This window comes from Erithacus rubecula (assembly GCF_903797595.1).
Source record: "Erithacus rubecula genome assembly, contig: SUPER_Z_unloc_2, whole genome shotgun sequence".
In the NCBI taxonomy this organism is placed as follows: Eukaryota; Metazoa; Chordata; class Aves; order Passeriformes; family Muscicapidae; genus Erithacus; species Erithacus rubecula.
The window spans coordinates 12,339,933-12,359,197 of NW_027635860.1; the positions used below are offsets into that span (position 1 = coordinate 12,339,933).

The 19,265-nt window shown below is 34.3% G+C and overlaps 1 protein-coding gene across 1 annotated transcript in view; it reads right to left on the minus strand.

Annotated features, from left to right (window-relative positions):
• The window catches only part of FBXL17 (F-box and leucine rich repeat protein 17), a 266,011-nt gene that overhangs the window by 163,516 nt on the left and 83,230 nt on the right, over positions 1-19,265 (minus strand). The window contains exon 6 of the mRNA XM_079331057.1: positions 14,995-15,125. Coding sequence (XP_079187183.1) covers positions 14,995-15,125 — 131 coding nt within the window. The remainder of the gene's footprint in view (positions 1-14,994; positions 15,126-19,265) is intronic.

Here is a 19,265-nt window from a genome sequence, read left to right on the forward strand (position 1 = left end):
TTAATTGACAATGACTAGATTGACCTTTTCTCTATAATTGTAACTACAGTAGAGCAATTAGACAAATCGTCACCTCTATCATTTCTCATACATAATATGCAAAAGCAGAAGTATCACACTGTTAATCACCTTTTCATGCTGATGTTACAGAAGAACAATATTTTACACTTGCATAGATGAGCAAAAACTGGAGTGAAAAAAATTAAATTATATACTTCAGTAAATTAAAAGTGACAACTACAGAAATGAAATATTAGAAATATTTTAAATTCTCTGATCTCCCAAATACTGTTTCGTAAATGAACATTTGTGTCCTTCACTATTGCTATAATATTTTTTTATGACAGTTCACATTTTCATTTATATTTTGGCTCATTTTGAGTCCCTGTAAGTAGTGGTAGCTAGATACTTTCATACAGACATTCCAAACCACCTGTGCATATCAAAAAACTCAGCAATTTGTAACATTTGGATTTTACATCAGACAATTCAGTATTAGAGCTGTCTCTTTATTTTTCATTCCTTCTTCCTCTTCTCTGCAGGTATTTACTGCCACCGCCAAACATGAGGTAACAAAACCACAAAACTCTTTGTGCTGTGCTATTATTCAAAATGACTTTGATTGTTAATGGGAAATTACAGAGTATCTTGTTTTAGTAAGAGATTTCTTGACAAGATAGAAATAAATGCACAGCTACCAGCAGTGTTGAAAAACATTAAAATTAATCTCTTACAGAATGTGTGTAATGTTACAGTTAGCTTGGGAAAACTGTATCCTTTTTTTAAGACTAAGTTCATAATACAGACTTTATAATATATTATTAAGTTTCATCTCACACTACTAGAATAGGGTTTGGCCTTAATATATGACTAAATCTGGATACTGTACATGTATCAGTAAAACTTCTGTGTTGAAACATACATCCTTTATGGAAGATTCTGTAAAAAAATTCACCTTGATGTTCCCAAACAAACTCTGCATAACATGCATGAATATATATACACCATTATATATACAGATGTTATCCAGTATTCAGTATTTCAATGAAAAAAATATTTTGAAATTTCATTAAAAATAAAGCATTCCATTGAATGATGAAATCTTTATAAAGGAAATTGTAAAACATCATCTCATTGTATGAACTTGTTGTAAGAATTGGCTTCCAAAAGTGGAGGGATTTTGTGCAACTTTTGTTTCCAGACATTTACAAACATACCATTATTGATTGCTGGTTTTTAACAGCATAGCTGGGTTACCTATGCAAACTATACCAGCAGTGAATTTTAAAATACTGTAAGCTGAGAGCTGATGCTCAGCCAAAGTACCTAAAAATTATTTCTTTTTCCTGTAGCCCTTTTACCATGCAATTGAAAAACATATATGATTCTTACATGGCTATATGACTTGCTAGGATAAGATGGTTTAAAGCAAGTTTCCCTTTAACACCACTGTCCTCACAGCACTTGCTGAGAATGACTAATTGTGACAGGCAATAAACAGGATATGAAGAAGGGTTTCCAAGGCCTTCCCTCCTGACAAATAGCATAATCTGCAATTTCAGAAAAAGAAGCTTTACTTCACTCTGCAATACTTTTTTGACTCTTTGAATGCTCAAAATAATGATGTAAGACGAAGCTTGAAAGAGAAGCGAGATAAATAATTTGGTGAAATAAAGCTGAAGATCCAGTGACAAATTCTATCTGTAAACTCATTTTATGAGCTCTTGTGATAGGACCTGGAGACTGCAAAAAATATTTCTTACAAATGTCTAATCACTCAAAGTATATTAGTGTGTTAATAAGACTGTAAATGAAAGGACCACAGATTAGGGCAGATCTAGAGAAGAATTAAACCCTGCCACCTGTTCTTACTTCTCTCCTAGCAGTTTCCAGTTTGGCAGCCAATACAAAAAATGCTTCAAGAAGGTTTTTTACAGGTCTATCAGTCATTTACAGACTCTTATAATGCAAAATTCTAGAAAACAATTTTATGAAAAAGTGAAAAATAAAACCAACTTCAACTCTACACATTCCTTTAACTTCTAAAAGGTTCAAGTTTTAATGTATGGTACAGTAGAGTACAGTTGTCTTGAGGTATTTGGAACAGTACTTGAAGAGACCAACCTACTCATAGCTGTTAAAAAAAATAAAAATTAAATTCCAATTCCAATGTTTTCAATGCTTCATTTTATTTATTTCATAAAACTCATAGGTATTCAAATTGATAGATATATGAAAATATCACCATTTAGACCAGGGCTAATCAGGAAACATCTCTGAAAACTTAATTCATCAAATAATTGACAGTATTGACTACTGGGATTCATTCAATATACAGAAGAAAAATTAGTCAAGGCAACATTACAAGCAAAAATAAAACTTCATGTGCTATTGAAAATTCTTCTGAAATGTGCATTTTATAATTTGACCTAAAGTGTTTAAACACATTCTTAACAGCCCTCAATTCTGTGGTAAGATGTTTTCAGAACATGACTGTTTTAATTAGAAAATTAAATCTGTTAGGGACAGCAAAGAATAATGTTTATTATAGCATTCCATGATAGTAATCTATAGGAACGACAATAAACAAAACATCTTTTAGAAGATAATCACACAAGAAACTCCTCATAGTTGCAATCTTTATCCTTTTGCTTAGGGCATGTTTAGAACAATTGTTTAGCATCAGGTAAGGAGATACATGAGCAAGATATTACTAGGAAATCTAATTTTTACTTGTATTTCAATTCTTTTGAATTCTGAATGCTAAATGCAAAACCAAAACAAACCCAAACCAACATTATTTTTCTTGGAAGTTTTTACAGTTTTAAAATAGAACATATTTTTGTGGTTTTATGCTGAATTAAGGGGTTGAATACAACCTGAACTTTCTGAGCTACTCTTGCTATTTTGTAAAATCAAGAACATCCACTACAGTCAGCTCCAAGCTACAATAGTTATTGGCAGATCTGTTGCTATTGCCATCAACAAGAGACCAGAAATAGGCAGGAAAGCAGTCCAAATTGAGACCACTGAGCACAACTCAGTTACATAGAATGTATTTTCCTTTTTCTCCAGTTGCCCCAGGAGTATCTAATATCATTTAAAATTCCTGGCACGGTCTCCCAGTCAGAAGACAATTAATGGATGAAAGCTCGAGCATGCACTTTTTAATTTTGCCCTGCTGAAATGTGACAGGATGGCACAAATTTTCTAAACTAAATTCAGCTGGGCTAATAATTGTTATATCTGAAAGTAGAAATGCGACTACAGTTTGCAATACAGATTGCAAATACAATCTCAACACAGCCTACATTTGTCAAAATTTAAAGGAACACTTTAAAATAAATCAAAACCATTACATGCAGACATGTAAAAAAGAAACCATTGAAGAGTATCAGCCAAAAGAAATACATAGATGGAAAGAAAATAGAGCTATATAAGGTAAGACCTTCTGCCTTAAGTAATTTATTCACAGTAGGCAAGTATTTTCAGTATCTGAAAAGACTGACTAAATATTTGAATGCCATCTGACAGACCTTTCCTAGGAATATTTTGTACACTTTTCAGCCTAACAAGCAAACTGCTATGCATTGTTGATAAAAAGATCCCAAGAGCACAGAAAAGCAACTTATGCAATAGAAAGGTATCTAGACTTGAGTAAAATTCACCTGAATCAATTTGGTAAGAACATAAATATTTCAAGAGCGGGTATCTTCTCAGTGACAGTAATCAGAACTATGACAAATTAAATTTGTTAGATCCTAAGTCAATTAATATGTATGTATATATGATTCATAAACATGTTGAAAAAATGTTGGATTAATGTATCTTATATGCCAAGCATAGCATTAATCAAGGACTATAAAAGGCCTTCTGTCTCCTGTTAGTACTCTGTAAATCAAACGTATCTCCCAAATTTACTCTTCTAGTCCAGTATGACTTAATTTTTTCCCCTTTTATGCTCATGGTTGATCTTTCAGATTGAAATAAATTGTGCAACTTCAGTAGTATTGAAAAGTACTCTCAAGGAGCTTAGAAACATGAATTGGCAGAACTGCATAACTCCTAATAAAGTTAAGCTAATAGCAATATGTATCTGGAAAGAATCAGAGGAGGGCAGAACAATTCATAGATAATCTACTATACACATTTGTGAATTTGAAATTCAATTTTATAAGTTGATTTCCATTGTTCAAGAGTAGATGGAGAACAAAATTTAGCCTTTGGGTTCTGTTCTATTCTGCACTTGGCAGGATCCACAAGCAGCTGATTCCTTTCTCTGCAGCCAGGGTGTAAAGATGCTGCATCCAGCCTCAGGTTTTGAAACAAAGGGTATTGCATCACTAACTCTTGAAGTCTGACTGAAAAGTACTGTGGCAACAGTAAAAAACTACTACTGATACATTACTCCTCAAGCAACAAATATAGAGTAAATCAGACTTATAAACTTTCCTCAATGTAACTCTTAAGACTTCCCTAAGTCTTCCTTAAATCTTATGACTTCCCTAAGTAGGAAGCATTCATTCATTCAACCCCTTTTGCAGACCTACTCATATACAAAAATCTGTTATCACCCATCCAGAGAATATACTCTATATTTATGTGTACATTTGCATGTCAAAAAAAATGAAATAAAAAGGCAAAAGCATAAACTTTAAGTTACATTATTTTTGAAAGAAAAATTACAAAGTATAAATAAAATCAAAATTATTCTGAAACTGTAACGACACTGATCTCAAATAACAAGTGTAAGATGTACTTTAACACACCAATTTTTTTGTGTGAAACCACATGTATCATGTATGGCTTGTTATTCTGCTGACTTCTATAAAATGTTCATTTAAAGTACATTAGTTAATTTTACTAGAATGAAATTAAACTATTAATCATTAATGACTTGTCATTTGTATTTGTGAAGACTCTTTTCCTAAAAGTGACAAGAAGACCAATCTTGTTATTTTACTATTCACAGATTTTAAAAAGCTTTCCAGGTAGGTTAATATTTCATTGCAGCTTGCCTCCACACTGTCTGTAGGAAAGTTAAGGAAGAAATCAGGAAAAGACTACTGGCAGTGTTTTGCCTCCAGACAATTCTTTTGTTTAGGAGAACTTTTCATTCACTAGAGATCTATATATACTTCATTGAAACACCTCTACTAATGACAAGCTGGCAGGTGTTGGTAAATCTGGCTAGCTACAGCATGTCAACAGGATTTCTTTTCTCTACTGTATAGACCTAAGCAAATCCAACAAAGCAAAGGTCACTCTTTCCCTCTGTGAAACTAAGCAGTTAAACACAGATGGGATTTTTATCAGAATAAAATGATCATTTTAAAAGCAATAACCACCTATAAAAATGTTCTAAGGTAATCAAGAAAAAATTCGAAAATTTGAAATACAAAGCACTATGTGCAGGTAAACTAATTTGATTTTAACTTGAATAAAACTTTTCCTTGGGAAACAAGATAGAAAGTCCTGTTCGCTCTCTGTCATGTTTATGAGGAGGCGTTGCAAGGACAAGGGGGATGACAACAAATACAGAAAAATACAACAAATACAGAAAACAACCATTGTCTTTGGAAACAGAGTTTTTGATACTGTGCTGCAAGGGAGCAGACTGCAAACATCAGTCTGGAGCAACTGGAACTTGGCAAATTTGTTTCAACGCACAGTATTTGGAATTGCTCTTAACTCTCTGACTACCACAGTCTCACAACCATCTGCTAAAATGCCACAGGCTAGATAAACTAGACTTTATCAGATAAAGTCTGAAGGAGAGGGAAAATTAAGGCAAGAAATAAAACAGTAGGAGAAGGTAATTGGTATTGCAAAGGCATGTAAAGAATGAGGGCAAGACACAAATTTTTCCCACTCTTCACTGTAAGCAGTAACATCAATGATGATGATATCAATATATCTCTCATTCCTTGTGGGCCTTCTTTAGGACTTCCTTGACCAATACATTTTCCAGAGTCAGGAGACAACAGTCTGTCCAAATTCTGAAAAATCAGATGCAAGCAAGGAAGATGGCTGCTATGGGGAAGCTCACTTCATCTATCTCCATCTATCTAAATAACCAAAACACAAACCAACAGAAAAGGTTAGTATGAGAGTCTCAGAATGGGTAAGTTTGGAAGAGGCCTGGTAGGCACCTAGAACCCTTGTCTCTAAGGTGGAAGACTCCACAGCTTCTCAGAGCAACCTGTGCCAGTGGTCAGTCACCATCACAGTGAAGAAATGTTTTCTGATGCTCAGAGAGAGCCTCCTGTGTTTCAGTGTTTGCCCAGCACCTTTCACAGGGCAGAGCCTGTCTCTGTTCTCTTTGCTCCCTCGTTTCATGTGTTAATGCAAACTGAACCTTCTGCTCTCCAGGCTGAACAGCCCCAGTTCTCTCAGCCTGCCTCACATATCTTCATCTTATTTATGGTTGTTTGCAAGACACGATCCATACTCAAGTACGCCCATGTCTTTCTCTTCTTGGAGAACCAAGAAATGGCCATATAACTCTCAGTTTGCCAGAATGGCAGAAATTATGGAAGCTATAAATGAGACAAATGTTTTTGACAGTGAAAAATTCAAGACTTATTTAATGAGTGGGTAGGATTTTTCCTGTCTTTTCTGTCCGTTCAGAACTGTGAGGCCTGGGAATGCTCTGCCCCTCTGAAACTTAGCTGGCCAAGATGGCTAAGTGCCAGCTCCCCTCAGGCACATGGAGTATCTACCAGTTTCTTCTCCACTCCATGAGACTAAAAACTACATGCATGGACTGAAGGAAGTCTCAGACCACTTCACCATGGTTCTGAAAAACAGCTAATCACAATCACGAGGTATGAACAGAAGTCAGTAAGATTTCAAGCAGAGAGACACAGTTTTAGCCTTTCTAAACTTCTGTGTTGCTCACTCATTTTTCCCTGACTATACCCTACAGGCATCACCATGATTGCCACTTTAAGTTACTGCTTATTTTCCTCATTCTATTATTACTGTACTTTCAGACCAAGTTATTCATTCTGTCAGCTCAACTTCCACTTCATCACTATCTTCCTCTTCAAGCTGACTACAACTTCTCAAAAGGTACATCAAATTCCTTTACAAGTCAGTACCTATTGGTTAATCTTGAATTCTAAACACAAAATACCCCTACATATAACAACACTGAAAATTCAGAATCTACCAGCCTCTTTTGTTTTTAACAAAAGAAAACAGGGATCACTGAGTAACCTGATTTGAATTGAAGATAATTAGTATACAGGATCTGACACATTTCCTATACGATTCCATATATGATTTCCTCATGATAGCATGATCCCCCCAAAAGATGAGTTTTTGCTCACACACACATACACCAAGAAAAAAAAAACACCAAATAATCACATATTTTTCATTTTAAGCTTAGAACCCATGCAGCAGGAGCAGCCTAAAGTGAATTTAGAACATAATTATGCTCCTTTCAAATGGTATTTATATTGGATATACTGACAGGCTCTAAACAATAAAGTCAGTGCAGTAAATCATGGGGACACCCGTTCCTTTTTCTCTCATCTTTTCAAGTACTGTGTCTATTCTGACTGCATGGTGAATTATAGGCTGCAACCTCAGAACACAACAGTAATTGCAATCAAGACTACATCTTCTTTTCTGAGTCTTGGCAGGTTGGATTTTTTTAAATTTCCTGTACTGCTTTAAATTATAACACTGGAAGTATTTTATTTGTACAGAAATGATATATATACACAAAACCTTTCAGTTTTCATGATGCACTGAGGAATCAGATTTATAACACACTGTCATTTCCATGCCTTTAGGGAGCATCGCACTTTCTTAATTTCTGTAAGGAATGTCATACAGAAAATCAACAAGCCACATTTTGTGTCAAGTCTGCCATTTTTAATTATTAGCAACTAAGTTTAAGAAATTTCTCCTTTGGTTTAAGAACTGCATACCTATCTCACAGAATTTTTTTTATGCCACAACTCATAAAATCGTTTAGGCTGATGCTAGTCCCTTGCACTAAATTACCAACTAATCACAGGAGATATTTATCATCCCAAGTTTTTTACATGAGAATTGTCAGACTTAATCACCCTCCTCATATTTTCACTATTTACAGACCTTCATTTATCATACCTTTTAACAGTGTGACAACAGTGGACTATTTTCCCCATTTTTCAAGTATGTTAAGATAGATAAAAGCATGGCAAGTCATGACAAAGAGCTTGAAAGTTGTACTGTCTCTGATAGCATCCATTTCCACCAAAAAGTGGTCCCTAAAAACTATTTATTTTAATGCCAGTTTTATGTCAGTTATAGACATCATAGAATTAGCAGGTTAAAGCCTCAAAAAATGGAAAGTTACACTTAATTATATAAAATGCATTCTGATTTTTATCATTGGGTAAACTCTGCAGACAGTACAAGAGTCATCTGTTCTAATCGAATGCTTGTAAAAATTCATTTCTTTGATAACAATGCTGAAGAAACAGTTCCCAGAAGCCCTTATAACTTGGATTCAGGGTACATTAATAGAAGCTGAAAGGATGACTAACACTGGTAAGGTTAGTGATTTCTGGAATAACTGCTGAGATATGTGTGGAATCATACCCCACATTCTTTTTCCACTGCAGCAATGAGTAATAAAACACGTAAAACAAAGATACCCAGAATGACACAAATATACAGCCCCTGCTTGATTGTGGAGGAAGTTCACCCTGTACCCATGGGCATGAATGGTGCTCTTCTCACACAGTACTGCATAGCAAGGGCAAAAACTAAATTATGTAAGATATCACTTCATTGAAATTAGTATGTGACAACTCCCAAGTCTACCAAAGGAAACATGCAGCATAAATGCTACCTTGATGTTCACAGAATCACAGAAGCTGAGCTGTAGGGGATCCATCCTTGGAGCAGCCTGTTCTTTATGAAGAAAAAAGCCACACTGGAGCAGTCCTTGAGGAACTGCAGGCCATGGGTGGCCATACACGGGAGCAGTTTGTGCAGGAGAGCGTGGAAGTGCTGGATGGGGTTGTGAGGATACCTTAAAAGCACACCAGGTGGGCACCCAGCTGCTCCTCAGCCCCCCTCCTCAGCACGACTGTAGAAGAAAATAAGACTGAAAAGGCCTGTAGGTCAAGATAAGGATTAGGCGATCGCTTGTCACCTATGCAAAACAGGGCTTGGTTTGAAGAAACTGATCTAGTTGCCAAGTACACAGAGCTGGATAATAAGAAATAAAAACAAAATTTAAAAAACTTCAGCTGCCATTTTTGCCGTACAAAAAAATTCTCTTCTCTCTTCTCCCAGAGACAGTAATGGGGAATGTGGGTTGCAGTCAGATGACAATACTTTTCTCTGTTGCTTCTTTCTCCTTATACTCTTCTCCTGCTCCTGTGTAGGTGCCTCATTTCCCTTTATCCCACTACTCTGGACAATCACAAAGAGGTTTTCCTCTTTCTTTTTTTCATAATCATTAAAAAACAAAAATACAAGACTCAGAATGTGAAGTTGATAAAGAAAATTGCCATGCTTAGGTGTACCCTTTGTCCAACTTCAATGCTTTGTTCTGAATTTTTTAAAAAATAACAGTCAGTCTCAAATCATTTCACAAAACATCTGCAGTGTGAAACAAATTTTCTTCTAAATTTAATTAAAAAGCATGACATTCAAAAGAGTAAGTAATTTTAAAAGCAAAATTGATTTGTGTTATGTTATTTCAGTTTTTACTGAGTTCAAGTTTTTAATGTAGCTGACAAAACATCTGATATATATGCAGAGTACTCTAGGGAGATCATCTTTCAGATAACTCAGAATACCTGAAATTAAATTAGAATTAAGAAATGCTAGTATTCACCTAGAATGATTCATGACAAATATTGTATAAAAGTACAGTTATTTTCTGGAAGACTTTACTGTATCCACAAGTCCAGATTATACAAAATTACAGAAATAAGTACCAATGTTCTTGAAGTACACTGCAACTTCAGTCATATCTAAGGTGATGAATACTAAGATGCTATATTAAGATTGTAGTCATCACAGTCAAAATGGACATTTTTGATCAGAATAAACATAGGCAAGATGAAAGCCTTGAATTTTTTCCTTAGAAGCAATTTCCTTAAAACAATTTCCACATCAAGAATTCAGAGACTTTTAATTTCAGAAGGAGAAAACTTTTTCTCTTATTTTTCCAGAAAATAATTCTTGTGTTCACTAATCTTGCATTTTATAAAAAATACACCGTAAGAACTGAGCTACTATTGAGATGCTCATGTCTGCTGATGAAATGTTGGGGCATCCACATACACCAGCAGCTCAGGGACTAAACACAGTGAGCTGATTTCCTGCTGTGATAATCTTCAGCACTGTTTCCTCTACCCTCAGTGTATCCAGGTCTCATCAGATGCTCCCAATGCTGATTACATGGGTTTACATGAACTCATGGCAGGCAGTCAACATAAAATTTTGAACACTTCTATAATGTAAGGAACACCACATTAACAATTTACTCTACTAAGTAACAACATGGAAACCCCAATATGCTTTGTGCCAACTATGATACCCAGGCCTGAGAAACTGGCAGTGCAATAATAACCTAGTCAGATAAAACAGATGGAGAGTCTCTGAAGGTGAATTCTCCTTTCTTCTGACTCTGAGGCTCTAAAAACAATTTGATTTTCAGTTTATGATCTGTTTCCATGTTTCCACTGAATTTCTTCTGTATATTGACTTCCTGACTACTCTTCTTGCAAAATGTCCATATTTTCATGTTCCTGTCTTGGACTCCAAGTATAATCCTCACCAACAAATCTTAATCATTACAATATGGGTAGACTATCCCATTACACTGCCTACTCTGGTTTACCCATAGTGGATTTTCATAGAAACACAAAAGAAGAAAAGTTTTCACAGAAATGGAATAACAAGACAACATCCAGGTTTTCCATCTGTGCTAACTGCTCAAGGAGGTGCTTAATACTCCTCTTTCTCCCCATCACTAATCAGAAGTCCAGTGATAGTAAGTGATACCAACACAAGGTCAATAAGGAAAATTCTCACGTTTTACAGTGCCATGGAGATATTGCATATCATCCTCCAAGTCACAACCATAACCTGCTGCCAACAATGTCCAGATGCTCTGCAAATCTTAGCACCTGCTATCGAAGTCACCTACAGTATATGTAATAAATTACATGAAAAAACACAGTTCTTTTGAGACACTATTACAAGAACATGTGGCACCACCTATAGAGGAAGAACCAAAGTTCATAAATGGTTGGAAAAATACTGTCCTTTGACTGCAAAACCAATCGATAACTTTGTATTGCAGATGGAATCGTATCCTGGGTGACTGGCAGGGCCATGGCACAAAAAAGTCACACTGCATCTGTAAATAAAGTTATCTGCCTTATCTGAATTATTCCTTTCTTTTTAAGAAGAAACATAGATACAGTAGAGGCAAGCAAACAACTTCTACAGAAGAAATACTCTTAAGATTTCTTAGTCACTGCACACCTTTTAAATGTCTGTCCCTAGGTGAATTACGTAACACAGATGTTGAAGTGAATTGCAACTCTTAGTCCATAGTGATGAGATTCACCAAAAAAGTTAGACTGACTGCTGTTTGCTTCCTGATCATTATGGATATAATAAAATAGCAGATGTTCCTCAAACTATTAAAAAACTCACACATCCCTGAAAACTTTGCCAGCACATATTACTGCATTTCCTGAATCCCCCATAAGACTTATTTCTAAATGTTGTTTTTACTTCATCAGTTGAAATTCAAAAGAACAAGGGCAGTGCCTATAAAAACAACTTCAAGGTAAGGTTACCAAAAGCAAGCTTCAGAGTATATTACTCACCTCACCATGTACAAAGAACTCAATAGTTTCCACTTGCAGACTTGATGTAATCTACTCATGATGCATATGAAAAAAAAATTTTCAAGCTTGGTTTTGTTCATATTTGAAAGAAGTAGAATAGTTTCTGTAACAAACTAAACCCTTCTGAAAAATAGCATATGAAGCTTTTGAATGAGCTGTAATACTTAGAGAAGAAATCATTACATTAGATTCCTTCAATAGGTGTTTTATGATCTTGCTTAACTCACAACTTCTGCAAACATTTTACAAGTCATCAGAAGAGACCTCTTTTTCCTTCATTTCAAAATAATGTCAAGAATATCTCGACTGAACATATTTTTTGCCTTAGGTAAAAGTAATTTTTTCTTTTTTTACTGCCTCACATACACTTTTTAGATGCATATGTCCAAAACAAAAAAGAGCTCTAATCAAAACACAGAAATAACAGTCCTCATCAATTCTTGCACACACAAAAGAATCACAGCAGCAAAAATCTTAGCAAGTGCTTGCAAAGCAAAGATCTTACACTCCAAAAATTTCAGTTATTTAAGAAGAAATGCAATGATTACAGGATTAACTCTAACATCAAGCTAGAAAGGACTATAAGTGTTCTAGTTATATGGTAGCTTATGGGAAGAATTTTAATGGATTTCTAGAAACAATCATGAAATTGAAAGTTTTAAAACTACTGACTTATTTCTGCCAATCAATAATCAACTGCCTTTAAGAGCTACTTAGGTCTTGTAAGCTATACTTCTATTTTAAAAACTTTCTAGTTTTCTTTCACACTCAATATTATGCAGGAAAAAAAATGGAGCAAAGTAGTTTTCCAAGGCTTTAAAGAAGCTCAGCCCTCAGAACTTTAAAGTGATCAACATATTATCCCATTAAGTTTGAAAAGATCTGGAATACAAGTCCTATGCAGCTAGATCTCACAAGTAAACCTGCTTGATAATGGGATGGGAAGTGGGGAGAGCTGAAACTAATTTTTTTTTAAAAACCAGGGATCAGAAAAAACATTAGACTGCTACTCTCTCATTATGTACTGGAAAGACACAGAATCTCATCTGTAATTCCCACTGACTAGGAGCCACCCAATGGCATCAAATTAAAAAAAAAAAAAAAAAAAAAAAAAAAAAGGTTAAGCTTAAATAGTTAATAAACTAATTTACTTAGTTTAAACTAATTTGAATTTTAACCTAAGCACCTGAACAGTCCTGTGAGCTTCCAAAGGCTCACTTGTATTCTCCAAGTGAGTACACTCAATCTCCTAAACTGTTGTTTACTTCAACTAAAGCCCTGCAGTTATACCATGTTGCTTTCATATAACTTTCCATTATTCTCCATTGAGCTTTCAGGACAAGTGGAGCAAACAACTTTATTCAGTTCAGACTAGTATTTGGAGTTTCATGCTCCTTTTAAAATAAGAAAAATATCTAAATTGTGAAACAGCTGCTTATGAATAAGATTTACGAGCATTAATTATCCTCTGAATTGTCTTTTTCTATTTTTTTTAACCAGAAAATAATTCAAATTTCAAAACTTTAATTGTTATAGTAAGTACTAACAAGTACAAGTAGAAAAAAACATGAAATGGAAAACCTTAAGAAACAAAAATAAACAACTAAAAGTTACACAAAGAAGCAGATTGTCTGCCATTGCTTCCTTTTCTTGCTAGGATTCACAATTTTTGTAAGTCATACTAAGTGTGACGTTCTACAGTAATATGCATAGAATTAAAATATCTACTTATTATTATAGGAATGCTAATAAAGAATTTTCAAGAACAGTTAGACAGTAGTTTGGATCAAACTTAGCAAACTTCCATACTCAAAACATTCAAGAAGATGGATATAGGTTTCTATGTACTTTAATTAAAACCTGAAAACTGCCTGTTTTTTTTAATTTGCATTTTTACTCTTACTATTTTTCTAGCTTCTCCTAGAATTTTCCAGTAACCTGATTCCACATGTGAAAATAAGGCCCTACAGACAGAAAAATCTGAAGCAACTAAATGCTTTTGAAATCAATGAAGTTGCATCAAAGGTCTGACCAACAAATAAATAAAAAAAACTGTCTTAAGGGCTAAAAAGAGTTATGGCAAAAATTACTGGTACTTCCTATTGAACACATTGCAATTTTATTACTTTTAGAACACTACACTTTCACCAAAGTCTGAGCTCATCTACACATCAGTACACCCTTAATGACTTTTGAAAACATTGAAAGCATACCTGACTTAAAACCAAAAATAATAGGAAATAAGTACAATTGCTAGAATACATTATTCTGGTTTATATGAAACTGTTTTAGAACCCCTGTTTAAAGTATCTCTTTCCTTTTGTTTAAAGAACCAGTTAAAATGAAATAGTCTGGTAGAAGTAATTAAATATATTCTTTCCTGTGTACCCTCAGGTACTGATTTTGCTCAATTTTTTCATTTGAAAAGAAAATGTTCACTTTTTAAATTCTCAGTATTTCTATTTTTCATCTGATCTATGATATAAGTATACATAATCATTTTCCACATACTTAACATTAAAATAAATTAGTTGATCAAAAGACTGGAATATAGCAGGATAAGAGGTATTCTGGTCAAAAGGAAAAGTCTGGGTAATAACCCAGTTATTCTTCCATCCTCATTCTGGAGCTTTTGGGAAAAAAAAAAATCCCCAAACTAACCAAACAACCTTGCTGCTTTCTAAAAATACAGAAATTCCACTATTTAATTCACAAACAGTTTATTATTACCTATGCAGTCAAACTTATCTTCACTGTTTGTGCACATACAAATTTATCTATATCCTGGACACCTACTGAAGGAGTCAATTTCAATTGTAATGGAACATTTTAATCAGATCTTGTACAGAGCATATTCTCCTGAAATCCTCATAAAATAAATTAGTGCTGCCATCCAGTCATAACTGAACTTTTCTCCATTGCAGATATAGGCAAACACTCCACAAAATAGGTGTCTGGATGATTTACTCAAAACAAACAAGAACAAGCCCTCAGCAAACACCGTTTTCTTTAATCAATCTCCTCCAGCCCCCAAGCCATGAGGAATTATTCTCAACTAACACAACTAGTTAAATTTGCATTACACTGCTTTTGGATGCTTTAATGAAGTTACCTGTCATTAATGATCCAGTTCAGACACAGATTGAGAGAATTAAGGTTTTTGCATCTCTTTACTATTTCCATCACGGTTTCGTTGTCCAGTTCTGTGATATGGCGTAGATCCAAGCTCGAAAGGTTTCTTAGCTATTGAGACAAACATGAGAGAAAGAAATATCCTGAAATTCATTCAAATACATAACTGTTGAAAAAACTGTTAATTTTTTTGAAGTTTCACAGTATGTGCAAGCTAGTCATGAAAGAAAAGATTACTGCATTTTTTACAAAAAAGCAAACATACCAGAGATATTCACAGAATTCAACTTGAACAAAGTTGTGATTCAGGCATTCAGTTACTACATAAAATCCAGACACTCTCACTCAAGGGGCAATACAACCTACAGTAGGGGCACAGGCCTTCCTTCTCCTCTTAAATGCATGGAGTGTAAGATACCTAGGTAAAATATCATTTAGCCACAAGAAAAATAAGGCATGGAAGGAAGTGAGACAGCACTTTTGTGCTTAGAGTCAAATGAATGCAATTAACAACTCCAGAGTATAAGGCTTTCAAAGTAAACAAATAATACAAACTCCCTGAAAAATACAGTATTTATACTGTATTCTTACCACAGTTATCAATAGCAGATTAGATATTCTAAATGACAAAACTTGGAGTCACAGAACAATATAATAAAAAGTTATGCACTGATTAAACTGACTTATTACCAGTGTTAATCATTCTCGTGTCCTTCAAAAGCAAACCCTTTCTATGAGTTATGGATGCAAAAAAAGTGGTTTTTTACAGACTTCTCCAGCATCAGTTTAGTCATAATAACCTCCAAGTACTATTTGCTTTGTAAGCTGTCTAAAATAATCTTTGTTATACTCTGGAAAAATAATTGCATTAGGCAATATTGACACTTTAATTGAATTTACTTTCCCTGTAAGAGAGAAAAAATGATCCTCATCACTGATTTAAGTCACTAAGGATTTGATTAAGTAAAGGCATACAACTGAGATCACATAATTGGTCCACTTCAGTAGTTAATTATTAAGTCAATGTATTTAGGGCAGGGGGTCTGGGGAGAGGTGGCAGCATGGTGTGAGAAGAAAACAAGAAAAGGAAAAGAAGAGGACTTCAAATATAGGTAGCCTTCTACAGAAACTGGAGTTTTGATAAGTTTTTAACAGTCTCCAAACAAAAACTGAACATAAACTACACACCATTCCCAAAACTTCTGCAAAGCAACCGTAAAATCAAGAATCCTGACCTCTGAGGAACACCAGCAAGGTATGTCTACAGAACCAAGGACAATAAATATCCATTATGATACTACCAATGGTATCACTCTATAGGTACTTGATGTATTCCCACTCAAATACTGATAAACTTCTTTGCCTTACTAGGGAACAGAACACACAATGGTTGATACTGTGTTAGTAAAAAACACACTTTTACAAGCTCTGTCTGCTCTCATTTCATACATACACTAGCATGAAGTTTAAACTTATCTTCTGTGTACCAAAAAAAAGCTCATAACCAATCTCTCATTTTTTTCTTGCATAAATAACAAGAAGGGGAAGCTTGCAGCAACTGTAGATTTCCTCACCTTCATACAGCTATTCATATTAGATATTTCGGCCATTAAACCATGAGGGCAATAATGTGGCCTGTGTGAGTAACATAGAAAACACCCAGATAGATAACACCTGCTGGACAATTCAACAATGAATACGTTCTATGACATTAAACATCTAAGAAGACTTAAAAAAACAAGTAGAAAATATTCCCATTTAAGAAAATCTGAAGCTTTCTTTCTCAACGACATTCTTCTTATGTGCAAATGACAATACTGGTGATTCTTTTGCCATTATTATTACTTTTGGATTTAAGCCCACAAATTTACACTAAACTACCAGTGCATGGAGAGAGGCCAGTGCTCCTTTAGAAAGTGCACTTAAAGTGGCTTCAAATCAGGTAAGAGGTAACAACAGCACGTTATTTACCTGATGCAATGATGAATGTAGCAGAAAGCATTTGTGGTTTCCCAGAAAAAAAACTTCAGCATTGCACGAGTGGAGTCAAAACCTAAACTGAATCTCCAGTATTCCTGTCCACCAAATTAACAGTGTTTTCAAGGTAGATTTTGTCCATTACCATCACAGGAGAATGATCATTCTCTCACTGCTTCTTTCTTCCATACTAGTAATAGTCTATTATTGCATTAAATATACAGTAACCCAGCCATCACTTGCCATTTTTACTGTCATATTCCTTCATTTTAAACACCTCACCTATTTGGTAGATTAATTCTTGTTTTTCTCAGGCACAATATACTCAATGAAGAAAACCTTAGTATCTTAGAAGTTTGAAGAGACTACTTCAGATTGATACATACTCAAGTATACTTTGTTCTCTACAACATCAAAATTGTCATTACAGAAATATGAATGGCTTACAAGACTTGCAGAACTGAATGCACACTCCCTTTTGAGACTATCTGAATATGACAGTGAAAAGAATACCTCTCTGCCTACTTAAATCAAAGGCATCACCATCTCATTACTGGTGAGAGAATTGTAGCAAATGTCTATGCAATCATTTTCCATTTAAAAAATACATATACACCTTAATGACAAATTTCCTATTTTATATCTTACCTGAGAAGTAACTTTAGGGGGGAAATGCTACAATGATACAATCACTACTAGGAAAAATTGGAAGAGAAAAATATATAAGTCTTACATCCTAATACTAACCCTCACAGCTAAAAGTAGAATGATATTAAAAAGAAAAATCAAACTTCTCCGAAGTAGACAATTAAAAAACAGCTGCTAGACTCTACAGTGCATTCATAAAATTTGAGATTAAAACAGAGTAGCTTTAAACACTGTTCACTCAACAAAAACAGGATATTCTGTGACTTAAATGCTCAGTCTTACATTACATTGCATTTATAATGTTTTTCCTATTGTATTTTTTTTAAACCAAAACTATTTTTGTTCATGCAGCAACACCATTTTACTGAGCAATTTCAGGGCCCTTCTTCTGCAGATATTCAAGCCTTTCTTGAACTCTTAATTTTACAGCTTTGCAAATGAGCATGCATGAGCAGAATTTAAACTTTGAACTCAGCTATGTCAGTCAGTCAGTCAAAACATTTTAATGGAAAAAGGAATACTCAATGTGACTAAGCACAATGAAAATAAGTAGGCAGAGGGCTTAAAACATGAAACAGAAAATACCAGAATTTTTAAAAAGCAGAAACACTTTAACTGTGCAATAGCTATAAACACATTCTTGCTGACATTACTGATTATTACTGGGTACTTCTGGATCTCAAGTATTTTAAAATATGCCAAAATCTTTGTGGTTTTAAAATTACTTTGTTTGGTTGGTTTAAATGAAATTGTATGCCAACTTATATATTTGAAGATTCAGAGATTATCATACTGTGTGCCTGAATCACTTGCAATTAATAAAATTTCTATCTTGGCTACTGAAACGTGGAATAGGGAATCACAATAGCCATTGGGATCATAGGTAATTTAACTGTGGGTGTATCAACTCCTGTGAACATTTAGATGTTATTGTATTGAAAGTGCTTATATAATCAGTACATAATTTTTTTCCATTGCATGCTTCCACAATTCTTGTAGAGATACACTGCCCTAAAAAGCATAGAAGAGAACAGAACCATAGAATCATTTAGGTTAGAGAAGAACTTTAAGCCTGAGTCCAACTGAAATCTAAAACTGCCAAGTCCACCACTAAACAATTCAACTAAGATTAATCCTCTTCAGTATGAAAGCCAAATTATTTCTGAAGGAAAGTGCTTATAAGGACTTAATGAGCTTTAAACTCACATCTTTTGCTAATTAAGCTTAATTTTCTTGACACTCTCTGTCTATACATGCCTTCAGGGAATAAACTGCTCTCTGACTTAAGTCTCCCAAAGCAAATGTATGATCGCAGGAAATGAAAAACAGCAATATGAAAAAAACTATAAACCACATTCTTTTTATTATAACGTCAATAGAATCTACAAACTATTTTTTTAAAAACTCACATGCATTAATTTTTACTGAAGACCTGCCATAAATCAACTCCACAATTGAGATATAGTGTGATCCTAGTACAGTAATCATACATGATCTAAATAATTAGACTTGGAAAATGATTGAATAGTTACAAAGGAGTCTATTTTCCCATAAACTGATTAAATGTTTTGCATGCAAATAAGTTTTAATTTCAGTTCTTAAGTACTGTGAAATATTAAGGTCCCA